Source organism: Microtus oregoni, unplaced genomic scaffold (genome assembly GCF_018167655.1).
Source record: "Microtus oregoni isolate MIOR12 unplaced genomic scaffold, Mior012 000007F_ref0000211, whole genome shotgun sequence".
NCBI classification, from domain to species: Eukaryota; Metazoa; Chordata; class Mammalia; order Rodentia; family Cricetidae; genus Microtus; species Microtus oregoni.
The window spans coordinates 56,604,895-56,620,138 of NW_024543066.1; the positions used below are offsets into that span (position 1 = coordinate 56,604,895).

A 15,244-nucleotide genomic window follows, 5' to 3' on the forward strand; every position below is an offset into this window, starting at 1 on the left:
AGCTGACTGAGCCAACACCACCGCCAAGGCTAGGCAGGAGCACAGGGGCCTAGCTTCTGCGCTTAACCTTGGAGACCCCAGGACCGACCGCCAGGATCAGATCCAAGAGCAAACTAGGTGGTCTATTTTGAGAGCTGCCCAGGTGTACAGGTCTCCACACATTTCTCCTTGTCATTCAGAAAATGATTCCTAAACCTGTAGGTTCCGGTAGAACCACTTGGCTCTGGGTCTGGGCCAGTGTGCCCCGCCCGCAGGACGGCCGGATTCTTATTTCTACACTCACCCACTTTCTAAAACCAAACCCGAAAGGAAGGGCACGGCTCTGGGTGGGGATGCCCTGAAATATTCGAGACTAAGAGCATTCCTGCTTGCAGGGACGCTTACAATAGGACTGTCCCTGGGGACGGGCGAGGTTCATCTGTCAGCAGAGTAGAGTGGGAAGGGTGTGTGACCGGCGTGTGTGTGTGTGTGTGTGTGTGTGTGTGTGTGTGTGTGTGTGTGTGTGTGTGTTGGGGCGGGGTGGGGTGGGGGGCAGGAAGGGAGGAGCCGGTGGGGAGCGCGGCTGCCTGCCCTCCAGGCTCCTCCCGCTCCGGGGCGCCTCCGCCCTTTGCACCCGCCCCGCGTACAAAGACTCCCGGCCATCAGCGAGCTCCTCTCCGCTGTGTCCAGTTCTTCCTACGACTGCTGCGCCTCGAGGGCCAGGTGAGTCTCTCCCCCGCATCTGCCCAGGGGAACGCCATACCCTGCTCGATCGGAACTCCAGCTCGGCTTTGGGAAGTGCTGTGCCCCGTGGGCCTGGGTGGGGCCACCCTCCCACTTGCAGACACCCCCAGACCCGTTGGGGCGGAGGCGACGCTTGTCTGCAGCTACCCCACCCTGGCGTTGGGGCCGCTGTTCCTTTGACCTCTTCCCTTTGGCATACTATTCTTCACTCTCGCCATTCCTACTTTGCAACAGTCTTAGGAGTTAACTAGTGCTAGCCAGACCTCAGTCCAGATGTTCCTAGCCTCTCCACAGCAGGGCTGCCGGAACCAATCTGGGCCAGGGAGGACTGGCGGCTTGGCAGCTGGAGGATTCCCTTTTTAAAGGGCCCTGCTCCGCTAGGTGATCTGCCCCAGTGCAAGTTGCAGGTTAGTGGGGAAGGATCTCAGGGCGAAGGCAAGGCCTTCTGTTTGTTGTCTTCATGAAGAAGTTCTGGGGTGAGAGGGAGTGAGGCGATTTTTCTCTAGCAAGTTTCTCTCTTGCTATTGAATTTAAGAAAGGGACCCAGCAGGAGGTGGAGTGAGAGCAGTCTTGGTGAGCAATCTTCAGGCCCAAATTGATTTGATGTGATGCCACAGATGGAGGTCAGGGCCTGAGCTTGGCCACAGGATTGACCTCTTTTCCAGACCTTCCTGGGAGGTCTCCTGAGAACTATTGTGAGATTGGCAAGGCAAACAGAAAAGTAACAGATCGGCAAAGAGCCTAGGGCCAAATACTGAAATTCGCTAACCCACCTCCCTTCATCCTCCCACCCCCACCCCAGGGAAGCTAAGTTCTGTTGGGTGGAGTTAGCACGAAGGGTTCCAGGATCCTCCTAGTGATCTGAGACCTGTGACTCAGCTGTGAGACCATGGGTGCGGCCTCGCTGGTCGATAGCTGTGGATGCTTGGACAGAACACTCCCTGAAGGAAAAGAGGAACTGTGCCATCTTCCAGGGCAGTTCCAAGAGGAAATGAGTCACACTCGAACTGGCCACCAACCTGAAGGAGGGATTTCTTGACTGAGCTGCCTGGGAGGGTAGTGGTTAGACTGGCAAGGCCGTGGCAAGACCGTTGATGGTTAGCACCAGGTTGCTGCCCTATGGCGGGAGGCCTCAGTTTCACTGGGCTTTGCTTCTCTGCTTGAGAGGTTTCCGGTTGGTGCTGCATGTTTCTCCTCCTGAAGTTTGAGTTTGAAGTGGAAACAAACACCCTGTCAGACAGCTTGGTCTTCAGTGGGTTTCAGCAAACTGCAAACGATAGTGCCAGGAGTTGTGCAGGGATGAGTTCGTGTGACACCCTGAGATTTCTTTACCCTAGTCTCCCCCACAGATTCCTTGCAATGTCTATTTAGTCTCCTTTCAACATGGTTAAAGAGGATGCTCCTGACAGCCAAAGAGGACTTAGAGCCTGCATTTCAGTCCACCGGGAGTTTTGGTTTGCTTGGCGTTATTTGGGTTCACTCTGATTTCTGTGTGATCTGTTTCCTGTCTTTTCCTGGACACAGAATGAGATAAGCCCTTGTCCTCCTATGCCTGGCCTCTGGCCAGCTTCTGAGCAGTCACCCCAGTGTGGTCAGGCCCTGGGCTGGGTGGTGCTGAGGCTGGATGCCTCCCCGATTTTTAGAGAGAGAGAGAGAGAGAGAGAGAGAGAGAGAGAGAGAGAGAGAGAGAGATATTTCAAGCACTAAACTGTTATGCTGTTATGCTCTTGGATACAGTCCATCCATTTAAACATAGCTAAGGGAGACAATGAGATTCTTTCAGAATTATAAAATATGTTCACAGTGCTGGGAAAAGCTGGACTAAAGTATGGGCTCTGTCCTAAGCTTCCCATTTCCTCAGGCCTGGAATCTTAGGAACCATACAGCGAAAGCAAAAGGGAGTAGTAGGCTTAGCATGTGTGAGGTGCTAGTTCCTCAGAGGGAGAGAGGGAGGGAGAGACTTGCTTTTAAAGCAATGTCCAGGACTTTCTACCTCTCCAACTAAATAATCCCTACTGTCGCCATATTGTCGTTGGTTTTGGCTGAATCACGACAGCTCCTGGTAGAAAAGTGGGTGTTTTTGGTTGGATTAGAGTAGGTTTCTCAGTTCTTTCTTCCTACTGAATTGCTTCTGGAACTTTCTTTTGCAGATCATATCTGTAGTAAGCAAGTTTTGTTTGGTGAGAGAGCCTGAGCCAAAATCCATTATTTTAAACTCACTCCTCCAAATATACTTTAAGGGTCAGATTCAAAAATGCTTTCTGGATTCAATTAAAACAAAACAAAACAAAGGGCTCTTCAAACTCCCCTAAACAAAAGAACAGAAACTCTAAATGTTTTTTGAATAATGAATGTTTATGTTCCCTGACACCCTAATTAATTCTGGGTGGTTCAAAAAAAAAAAAGCATGAGATGGACAAAATACAGATGAACAAAGTAAATCAGGCCTCCAGCTTCTGAGATTTATAGCCTAGACCTGGGCATAGGTCCAGGACAGACATTTGGGATTGCTCAGGAAGAAGGACTCCCCTCCTGCCTTCTGGGCCTCCCAGAAAGACCAAGGGAGAGAATGAGAACATTCTTGGCTCCTAAGCTCGTAAGTGAGGTGTGCAAGGTAGGTGTTGGTGTAAGAGCTACAAAAATCAGAGTTGTTTTCTGCAGAGAGACAGTTGAGACCTGTTGCTCAGGCTAACATGTGAGGATCATAAGCAGACATACGAACCAAATGGTTGAAGGGAAGGTGACCCAGGGAGCCAGTGAGTGGACCCCGAGGCAGGTGGGTCCATCCCTGGAAGGCGTGAGGCAGTGGAAGGTGTGATGAATGAAAACAAAAGAAAGCACAGGCAGGAGTGAGAAGCTTGGCCATCCGACCAGACCTGCTTAGCAGAACAGGCATCCCCCCTCTCCCCTCTGCTCCCAGTGGTGTCTGGAATGTGCTCTGCACTCTGCCATGACGTTCTTAGGTGAGCCCTGTTGGGCCCCTTTCTCCGCCCTTCCCAGAACCCATCTCCTTTAGCTGCTGAACTCTGAGCTGCCAAACTGTCAGCTATCTATGGATAATCTCATCTGTTTCTCAGCTACTTTGAACCATCTGTTTTACAATGGTAATTAATCATCTCTCAATTAAAACAGAGTAATATGTGGTTCTTGACCAAGGCAGCTGTAGGGCCAAGGCAGATTGGGTGGACAACAGCACCGGATTGTGTATACCAGGTATGGGATGGGGTGTCAGGACACAGAACAGATTCCCCTGCCTCTCAGACAGAGTCCCAAGGCCCTCGTGACAAAGTGTTACCCAACCAGAAGGGGAAGACGTGCCCCATCCGGAGTGGAGTTTGTGGGGTGTTAGGTGGAGTGACGGTGCCAGATTTGGGTTCCTGGAAAGCTTCACTCTAGTAGCGCACTATGGGGTGAGCTGGTGGTGCCAGCCCCACCCAGAAAAGGACAGTTCATAGCTCTTGGGACTGCCCCTGCCACACCTGGATCCTCTGCCTCCTTTTAAACTTTCTCCAGGACAATTCCTTGTGTGTAGCACTGCTCAGGGCCCTCTGGGATCATGGGCATCACCTGTGAATTTCAACTCAGTTTCTCTTTGTGGCCATCCCCCATCTCTGTTCTTACTGCAGGACTCTCGAACAAGCAGGGAGTCAGTTGGCTGCTCTGTTCACCGGTGTGGGAAATAAAACAGCCAGGGGGAACCAGGGAGGGAGGACCAAAGGGCAGATATGAGGCTTCAGGGAGGAACTTTGCCACTTCATAACCAGCTGGGTAAGGAAGGAGTGGACTGACCTCAGACGCGAGCACCCGCTCCTGGCTAAGGTAGCCTGTCCTCACCCTCTTGAAGAGGACATTCAAGAGAGGCCAGGGCTTCCTTGGCTTACCACTCGCCTTTCTGGGGAGTACTAAGTTGACCTGTTTTTCTATTTGAGGGAACCCCTAGCCTGCCTGTTACTCTTTTTTCTCTAGGTCTGCAGTACACTTCCTGGTGTCTGGCTCTTTTCCTGGGTTGTTGAAGGGCTGAGGTGGCATCCCATGTCCTTTAGGTGACTTTCCCAGTTCAGTTCTCTTCAGTTCCTGCACTTCCAAATCAATCCAGGCAAGGCAGACTCCTTGGGAGCCTGTTGCCACCACCAGAAACCCATATCCGGGAGTGGGGAGGTGGGGCAGATCCGAGCAGCGTGGGAAGGGAGGAGAAAGGAGTGGCTCTTCCGGATTTCGTGGCACCTTGCACCTTGACATGTCACCTTGTTGCTGTCCAAGCCATGCAGATGAATCATGCCAGGTCCTGATTGACAGTGCTCTCAGAAGTGGCATTGTCTGTAACTGGCTCTTGTACTTTATTGGAGACAAAGGGGTAGAAATTCTAATCCTTAAACCTAACTTTTCAATGCTAGTGTTCAGTACTACACCTTTGGCTTTGTAAAAGATAATACTCAGAGCCAGGCCTAGTGGCACAGGCCTGTAAGACCAGCTACTCATGAGGCAGAGGCAGAGGCAGAGGCAGAGGCAGAGGCAGAGAGGCAGAGGCAGAGAGGCAGAGGCAGAGGCAGAGGCAGAGGCAGAGGCAGAGGCAGAGGCAGAGGCAGAGGCAGAGGCAGAGGTAGAGAGGCAGAGGCAGAGAGGCAGAGGCAGAGAGGCAGAGGCAGAGGCAGAGGCAGAGGCAGAGAGGCAGAGGCAGAGGCAGAGGCAGAGGCAGAGGCAGAGGCAGAGGCAGAGGCAGAGGCAGGAGGATCTCAAGTTAAGGCCATCCTAGTCCACTTAGTGGGACCCTGTCCCAAAATAAAAAGTGGAAAGAGAGCTAGGGGATATGGGTCAGTGATAAGGAGATGTGCAGAGCATGAGTGAGGTTCTAGGGTTCCGTGCTTGTGTGTGTGTTGGGGTGGCTAACAGAATTTGGGGATCTGTACTGAACAGGCATCTGTCAGTGGCAGGAATCAGACCAAAGCACATCCCAAGTTCCTGTTGTTCTTCAGCGGGGAAAGTGCCAACCTCTCCCTCTATCTGAACTCAAAACTACATGTGGATACTGAGCTCCATTAGGAGCTGGGTCCTGGCGAAACGTTTGCCCAAGTTCATTGTACCACAACGCAGTGACCTAGCGCTTCCTTTCCTCTCTTTAAACTCTTCATGGGGAAAGGCCCATATTCTTTCACCATACACTCTTTCACTACAGAGTGTGAGGAAAACACTCTGGAGAGTCCTGCTGAAAATGGACCTGGCTCCCGAAGGAGCCTGCATGCACTCTTACCTATTCCTCCTCTGCTGAACTGGACAATGGACTTTACAAAGCTTGTACTCAGGCAGGAAAGCTACATCTACCACTGGAGAACAGGTCCAGAGTGCTAGGAGAGTATACATTTTCATCTGGAAGCTCACTTCTAACCGCTGGAATCAGATTAGTCCAGATTCCTACATCATGCCTGCAGCGATGAAGTTTCTGTGTTAACCAGGTTGGACTTGTGGCTTGTTGGTGTTCAGCCATGTCTAAGAGTCATATTTTCAGCGCCAAGGGAAATAAGGAAACATCTTCTTTCATTTAGCGTTTTGCAGTTGAAAGGAAGATCTCTTGTCTTGCTTTTCAAGAAAATTAAACTTTTGTATCTTGATTAGGAGCTCTGCAGAATAGCTGACAGCCAGGCAAATCCCACGTTCTGAGGTCCAATCCCTGAAATGTCTGTGGCCACCAGCAGAAGACCCCAAGATTGATTGAATTTTATTGGAAAAAAAACATCTATTTTATCATTTCCAATTGCCCCTGCAGACTTTCAGTACATGTGGTTTCAAAGTTAATGCAGATTGTTTCATTGTGCCTTTCGACAGGTTTTAACAGACCTCTCCAAGATGCCTTCTCAGATGGAGCACGCCATGGAAACCATGATGCTGACATTCCACAGATTTGCAGGGGACAAAGACTACTTGACAAAGGAGGACCTGAGAGTGCTCATGGAAAGGGAGTTCCCTGGGTTTTTGGAAGTAAGTGTTGAAAGTCTTGGAACCAGACATAAAAGTCAAAGTGCCCTTCCCTTGTTCTCCCATCCCTTCCCTGTAGGGCCACTATTTGGAAATGTTTCATTTGTTTACTTAGTAGACAGTGTTAGGATAGCACTGGGGCAGCAGAGTGGAGGAGACTCCGCCCCTGCCCTCAGTCTGTGGGTGGAAATATCCACACCCACTGGAACAACATGACGAGAAAAGTCTTTCCACGGGGTGTAATGGATAAAGGATGCCGCTCCTCAGGGCTATAGCCCTCATGACAGAGGCTCCACATTCCCGTCACCTGCCGCTTGAAACAACTTGAATCTCCTTTATGTGGGGGTGTGAGCTGCAGGTTGACCCAGGGTCTCATTTCTACAAAGAGCTCTACTGGAGAACTCTGCTGTACTCAAATCCTCTTAAATCCACAGGGACAAAAAGAATTTTCTTCTTTTTCCAGCACTAACCAATAAAGGGATCATGTTAATTGTTGACGCAAAATGTCACTCTAGAAATATTGCCTTTTACAATGAAAATGTCAACTTAGGAGCCTAGAAGCACAGTCTAGGTTTGACCTCACTTCGGTCAGACTGAACAACCCCTGAAGACTAGGAATCTTCAGATATGCCACTCAAGACAGTGAGTCCACTAGGCATAATTGTCCTTCGATTTCATAGGTCCTCAGGAGAGAGGTGTTGAATTTAATGCTCACCTAAGACAAACACACCTGATACAATAGCAGACTGTGGTACAATCCCATCTTTTTCTGAAAATAAAGGATAGTTCTTACACTGCATGTTCAATAGTGCATTCATCTCTGAAGGGTAAAAGGAAGTGATGGTAAAGGCTGGATTCGGCCTCTTGTCGTTGGCCTGATAAATAGCACATTACCTAAGGGTCTGACTCTTGCGCTAATAAGCATAGGACTTTGCAGAAGACTGCTTTTACACATCATCAGTATCGGTTACGTGACCCAGTCCCTCCCTCCGAACTGCAATGGCCCTAGCGCTATCTCAGTGAGCTAGAGTATACAGTTCTCTGTGGCGTGGGCACCATGCTGCAGTTCCGGACAAGGGCTGAGAAGATCTAGCCGTGGGTTGCTCCCACTCTCTAGTCCTGGTTCCCTCCTCTCTGAAATGAGAGCGCTGAACATACTTATTCGCATACCCACTTTTAACTTGTTGTAATCCTTCTAGACAAGCATAAAATTCAGGAGCAAAATGGATTCATTGTTAAGTCAGCCCATCACATCAACGGAGGCATTCTCGATGCTAAAACACCCGTTAATCGTGTGTGACATATGACACACACCCTTTCATACTCAAGGCTTTGTGACATGAGAAACATAGAGTGTTGGGGTGTTTGCAGTGGGGTGTGCTCCACACAGCGGAATAGTTTATTCCAGGCACAGACAGGGTCGTCACTCTAGACCTGTACTCAGGCATTTAGAGAGCATTTTGTTTCTAAAGTAGATGGCTTATGTCATCCAAATTTCACTCACTCTGACCACAGCCAGGAAGCAGGCGGTGAGGCCAGAATTAGCTACACAGAGAAGGGTTTCAGTTGATAGCTTATGGGAGGAGTTCGCAGCCTCCAGTAGACAATGTGACTCCTTTACCATAGGAAATCTCTGGTGCAGTTTGTATGCATCCAGCATGTTGAAAATATTGCACGTCAGTTCCCCCACTAATTCTGCAGTCATTGGAATGCATAAGTGCCTTTTAACAGCCTCTAATGCATCAGAGGTTATTTCCCTCTCTGCGATAGCATGGACCTATCGGAGTTACCACACTTTTGCACTTCTAACCAATGTGGCAGCAAAAGGGATAGTCGAACTAATCACCATTGAAACAAGATGAAAGTCAAGGAGTCTGCCTGTCTCTCCCTGCCCCATACAGGGCATTAATGCTATGCACTGAGGAGTTTATGATTCTGTCATACAAATTCATTTGATTGTGTGTGTGTGTGTGTGTGTAAAGGTCAAAGTTTGACGTTAGGTATCATTCCTCAATATTCAATATTCTCTGCCTTATTGTTTTTTTTACATTTGTCTGTTTATTTTGTATGCATCTCTGTGTACCATCACATGCATGTGGAGGTCAGAGAAAAGCTTGGGGAAGTAGGCTACAGGGGTCTAGCTTAGGTCATCAGTCATAGCAGAAAGTCCCTATTAGCCACTGAGTTATCTCACAGGCCTATCACATTTTTTTGAAATAAGGTCTCTCACTGACCCTGGACCTGGTCCATTTGGCTAGACTAGCTGGTCAGTAAGCCTCGAAAGTCTTTATGTTTCTGCCTCCCTGCTGCTTAAACTCCAGGAGTGCGCTGCTGTGCACTGCAGCGCCAGCTTTTCATGGGGCTACAGATCCAAACTCAGGCTCTCGTGCTGGCGCCTACCCACCAGTCACCCTCCCAGCCACACACACTTATTTTGCAACTTGTCCAATGTATGACATCATTGTTATACCAATGACGAGAATAAGGTGGCATGGGTGTACCAACTCAAAGAATGGTAGGAAGGCCAGGAGTAGCTCACTGGCAGGGCACATAACTAGCATATGGAGGCCCTGGTTCCAGTCCATGAAGAATGGGAGTCATCCTAGAGAGGGCACTTGCACCCAGACTCCTCTATTCGTAGTTGATATGTGAAGCCAAACTAAACTGTGTGATGGACTCTGGCTACACAGAGAATAAGATAGATAGGACGGCTCCCTTGCTGGGTCCCAGCCACACGAAGGGAAGAAGAGCTCGCTGCATCTGCTCTAAAGCTAAAACCCAGTGTCCTCATCAGCACCTACTTAAAGCACATACCACAGGGACCTGAAACTTACCCTCAAATGATCTGAGGTGGTTTCTACATGAAGAGTTCCCCTTCTAAGGGTCTGAATATGGTGTCAGTAATGAAAATTTGTTTTTTTGTTTTTTTTTTTAAATCTAAGTGTGAAGTCAAAAGTGGCAAGTGTGGTTCTTAGGCATAATCTAAGTATGTCATTACTAAAAGTGGATTCCCAAGACAAACAAAAACACGCTGAGGAGTTACAAAGGTCACTGAGGACCTGAGACAAGAGCTTGAATACTTGAGAGGTTATGCTTGTGCCCAGGTTGTCAGCAGTTTGGATCGGGTACGACGTAGTCATCCCCGTCATTAGCTGATACTGTTTTCCTTTGTTCCTTCCTCATTTATTTATTTATGTTTATTTATTTATAGAATCAAAAGGACCCCATGGCTGTGGACAAAATAATGAAGGACCTGGACCAGTGCCGAGACGGCAAAGTCGGCTTCCAGAGCTTTCTGTCACTAGTTGCAGGGCTCATCATTGCGTGCAATGACTATTTTGTAGTACACATGAAGCAGAAGGGAAAGAAGTAGGCCCAGTGGCGTCCTGGTACTCCCTCCTTGATGCGTTTCTCCCCGAGGAATCGGCCTCACTGCTTCTCGAGAGCAGATCAGGGCCCTTAGGAAAGTGCAGATGCCATCCAACTCCAATTCGACAAGCAGAGAAAGCAAAGGGAATGCAGCGACAGAGAAGCTTGTGATTTTTATATTGTTTTCACCCTTCTGCCCTCAATAAAGACAGTCCCTTTTTTTAGTTCTGAATTTGAGGTGGTTGTTTGTTGCATCCTCTGAAATGCTTGCTCCCTGCTTCTTTGGCTCCTGAAGAGTCAGCATAGCCTCGGGCAGCCAGCGCACAAAAGGACTTTCTTCACAGAACCAGCGAAATGAGAACACACTCCATTCAGGCTTGGAGCCTGACTTTTTTATTTGCTCTTGAAGCTATGTCTATGTGGTGGATCAAAGTTCAAACTGTTACAAGAGGGCTCTTCAAGAACATATTCTACTTCTGTAACTCCTTAACAAAGTCTTCCCCAGTTAAATGGGTGCTTTTTATAGCCAGCACCTTGGATGCCTGAAATATCTGAGCCCATTTTCTCATTGCAAAACTTCAGCAAACTAAGTCCATCAAAAAAAAATGAGCCAAAATAGGAAGGGATATAATATGACCCTTCAGTGATAGAATCCCAACAACAGTGATCTACTAATTCCCAGAGGTCAAGAAATATGCTAGACATGACACAGATACATTGCATGGACTTTGGATGAAACAGTTCAGTTATTAGGTCAGCAACAATGAAAACAACAATTTTTTTGAAACAGGTCACACATTTCCAGACTGGCCTCAAATGTGTTATTTGAAGTGTTAAGTAACAGAGAGTGACCTTGAACTTCTGATCCTCCTGCCTCTCTCGTAAAAGCTGAGATTGTAGGCACACACCACTATGTCCAGAAAAAAAACTTACTTTTAGGATTGGACACATCAATGTCACTCCAGGGGAAACTTCCAGAGTTCAGTACAAACTCATCCACCATAAAGACAAGAGTAAAACTGCAACCATTTTGTCCCCATCTTGAGGTAAATAAGGAATGAAAAAATCATAGCTTTGCAACCATAGGACTGTGTCAGCAGGCTTACCAATACATTGATTAAATGAAGGGGTGGAGATGGCCAGCTAAAGAATTTAGACTGACCCAGAAATGGCTCCCCAGATCCATGTTCTAGAACTAGACCACCATGTTTCTCCTCCATCAGGAAGCTGCCTACTGAACAGACAAGCCATGTTACACCTGGCAACTCCAGGATCTTACAACCCATGGCACAGTCCATGGACGACAGATGTTTATAGCCCTGCCTTCATCCTGTCCCACAGTCAAGCCCCAAACAACAAAGTTCCAACTTCAAGGGAGTCAGAAATAGAGTTTGATCTTTATCAGACTGCACACCTGCACTGACATGCAGATCCATCCTGTCTGTCACAGTGTAAGAAAGAAAATCTAAGGTAATAGTTGATCAAAGTGCCTTGGGTCCACTTAGGTCTAGGTAAAGATAAAGCTAATGTTTGCTAGTCTAGATATCCCTACCTAAACTAGAAATGTAGAGTAAAAAATTATTTTACTTTATTTACTAATTTATTTACATCCCAAACCCCAGTTTCCCATACCACCTCCCCTCCCAGTCCCTCCTCCTATCTCTCCTCCCCCACCCATGCCTGGTTTCTCTTCAGAAAAGGGCAGACCTCCCAAGGATGTCAATAAGCCATTCGGGTTGCAGTGAGACTAGGCACCTCCTCTTTTACTGAGGCTAGACAAGGCAACCCTGTGTGAGTAAAGGGTTCAAAAGCCAACAAAAGAGTCAGAGACAGCCCTTGCTTCCGCTGTTAGGAGTCCCCCAAGAAGACCAGGCTACACAACTATGTTCAGAGGGCCAAACATTAGGCCAAGCCCAGGAAATTCTGCTGTAGAGGGGGGAGGAAGGATTGCAGGAGCCAGAGGGGTCAAGGACACCACAAGAAAACCCTCAGGGCTCACAGTGGCTCACGAGACTCAACTGAAGACCAGGGAGCCTGGGCAGATTAAAAAATTATTAATGACCAACCTTGCCTAACAATCTGCAGGCATGACAAATTCTTGCCTCTAACAAGTTTTAAAATATATAGATGTAAAACATAGAGATAAACCCAGCACAGACTTTGTCGAGAAAGAGACAAATGTAAGGGGCAGATAATAATAAGATTGCACATTCCTGATTGCTCAGACTGAGAAACATGGGGGAGGGACCTGTATTCGGGATTTAAGAACTGTTCTTTGCACTCCTGTGGAAAATCCCACCAGTTTATCTCTGTTGGAGGCACCCAGCGCTTCAGGGTTGTAAAATAAGTGAACTCTGAGTCTCCAGCGCTCATTACTAGGTGGGTGGGTTTGCGGGGGGTGGGAGGGTGCTGTCTTAATTCCTCATAATAATGAGCACTTTTTAAAAGATTTATTTATTTTTATTCTACCTATGTGACCGGTTTGCCAGGATATATTTCTGTATAAAATGTGTATGCTCCCGGAGGTCAAGAGAAGGTATCAGATCTAGAACTAGAATTATAGGTGGTTGCGAGCTGACGTGTGTGTGCTGGGAACTGAACCAGGGTCATCTAGAACATTAGGTATTCTTAGCCACTGAGTCATCTCTCCACCCCAATGACTACTGAAAAGAACTTCCAAGGTGGAGATTAGAGAAACAATGGCCTTGAGGAGAAGAAACCCTAAAACATAAGGTCTTCGATGGCCACGGAGATTAGAGAAGCCAACTGACCGTCCTTAGTGGAGAAAGGCTCTCTCTTCTTCCGTGGGAACGGGTGCCAGTACAGACGAACCACTCCCGTTTCCCTGCCTCTTGGGGGAGCTTCTTTTAGTGAGCATGGATCCACAAATGTGAAGGTAAAATTAACAGAAGATGGTGAGCGTGTTCCCTGATACCCTAACCTGTGAAAACATGCACACTACCAAGGGTGTCCTACCTTTTCACATTGTAACATGAAACTGCTGTCATCTACAGAGTTCATACTCAAGAATGGTGCAGTGAAGTTTTTAAGAAGTCACAAAAATTCGTCAGTGTTTGTAATGTAGTGTTAGGCTGCACTCAGGGTCCTCCTCGGCTGCATGTGGCCAACGATTGGATACCCCTGCCAGGGACGACTGTTTCCTCACAACAGAACAAGAACTATCCCAGCAGGAGGAAGAGGTCAGAATGAGGAGAGGAATCCTAACATCTGCTCTTCACAGTGGGTGTGTAGACTTGGGGGATCAGTGTGTTCTTCCTAGCAGATTCCCCAGACTCTGGCACTCAGAAAAGTTCCTGTTGCCATGGAATCTGTGTTCAGGATGGGTGTGCCCATGTGTATTGGGGGGAGGGCTGCAGCACCTTCCTCATTTCACCCCATTGGTCAACATGTTTACTGGGAAGGAAAGTAAGAGCAGCATTGACGGTGTGGAATCCTACTTGGCTTTTGGTGCCAACTCAAACAGAGTTCCCACAATCCGACCTGCTGAAACAGCCAGCTAAACCTTGCAGCTTGCAGCCTAACTGCTCCCCGAGGGGAAAGCTGTAACTCTGCCAAACACCAAGAAGAGGAACCAGCTGGAAAATTCCACTCATTCTACTATAGGACTGAGTTGTAGATTGGATCCCATTCTCTCCACACCCAGTGTGAAGGCGGAACAGATAGCAGTGTAGAAAGTCCTTTTCAAACGCGCCGGAGAGCTGATCCTGTAAACTAGTCAGCTAATGTTCTCTCTCAGACGTGGTCCCTTGTGTACACCAGTCAGCAATCTGAGAGTCAGTCTTTTCCTCCCCAGTCTGGAGTACACAGAACTAGATTGTAACCTTCGCTTTCAAACTGACTAAGTACTTTATCCAGCTCTTAACCCCAGAGAGAAAGCAGAGGACAGAAATGTACACACTTGGCACTATGTGAGCGATACGAGGAAAAGGTCTGTGGCAGAGACAAGCAAATACCACTGCAGCTGTACAGGATTGTGATTAGATAGCGCAGACAAAACGTTTACCAGCATCCAGCAGACACTGGCAAAGATGACATGTGATGGGTATCCTGTCACTGTTGACAGGCATATAATCTATACAGCCTTTAATCATGCAAAAGTTTGAAAAATGGGATCTTGAATACTAAGGCCCTTTGATGCATTTTCTTTGATCCAGTATTTTTAATTTGGGGGCTTTATCTTAATAAAGTAAGCAAACACACAAAATTTATAGACAAAGATATTTGATCCAGCACAACTTAAAATAGGCACAACCTGATTTATGGTGAAGCAACTTTATGTAACTATACATACAACAGTGAAAACCATGATTTTGAAAATATTAAATGAAATGGAGACATGTCTATATCAAGAAAAGAAGGCTGCAAAATTAGTATATAATAGAATTCCTTTAATTTAAAAAGTGTGTGCTTATTCTTGCATATGCATACATGATCAGCAAAAACTAGAGGAAGCTCATCTACCTAGGTTTTGTTTCCAGGTTTTGTTGTTGCTGGAAGAGGGAATTGTTGTTGTTATGCCCAGTCTGTGGGGGCCCCAAAAGACCACCAGGGAGACTAACTCACTGAAATGTAAAAACAAGGTTTATTGTGTGCACAATTACAAGCCGGCAGGGACCTCATCAGTGCAGATGTGGTATCCTCCCCTTCTAGAGGATGTTATTTAAAAGCAAAAACTAGAAAAGTTCCATTAGCAGGGTGTGTGATGATGGGTTCAATCCTGATTGGCTCATGTCTATGGACTTTTCAGAAATTTTATTTTTGAACCTTGCCTGTTGCTTGTCACATTTTCTTAATTGGCTGACCTTCCGGTGGGGACATTCTGTGGTTATCTAATACTCTCCAGATGGCTACTCTGTTACTTTTGCCCCTAGCCATTTCCGAGGACTGGAATGTTTTACGGGAAATAGCTTACACAAGACACAAGATGGAGGTGGAGGACAAAATGGAGGAACTTTGGTTCTTCAGTCATATCCATAAATGTGTTGGTGTTATTTTAATTTTCTTTCTATATATTCTGCTATGTCATCTAACTTTTCTGCAATAATTCTACTTTTCCAACATGGAAAGCAAAAGTTCCAAATAATGTATTTTGAACACTACATGTTGCAGTCATAATTTTATATGCCTGAAATTTCAACACTCTGGGGGGTGAAAGTAAGAG

The 15,244-nt window shown here is 47.2% G+C and overlaps 1 protein-coding gene across 1 annotated transcript; it reads left to right on the plus strand.

Moving 5' to 3' along the window:
• Window positions 1–548: 548 nt before the first annotated feature.
• Window positions 549–10,294, plus strand: LOC121450909 (protein S100-A10). The gene is made up of 3 exons (XM_041656290.1): window positions 549–702; window positions 6,544–6,696; window positions 9,905–10,294. Exons 2-3 carry the CDS (start codon window positions 6,565–6,567, stop codon window positions 10,064–10,066), a joined length of 294 nt encoding a protein of 97 aa, XP_041512224.1. The 5' UTR covers window positions 549–702; window positions 6,544–6,564; the 3' UTR covers window positions 10,067–10,294.
• Window positions 10,295–15,244: the final 4,950 nt, after the last annotated feature.

Excerpts from the sequence above, each read along its gene's own strand:
- LOC121450909 (XM_041656290.1), top strand. The coding sequence starts at position 6,565 with ATGCCTTCTCAGATGGAGCACGCCATGGAAACCATGATGCTGACATTC. Across the intron at positions 6,697-9,904 it reads AGTTCCCTGGGTTTTTGGAA|AATCAAAAGGACCCCATGGC; the intron begins GTAAGTGTTGAA and ends ATTTATTTATAG.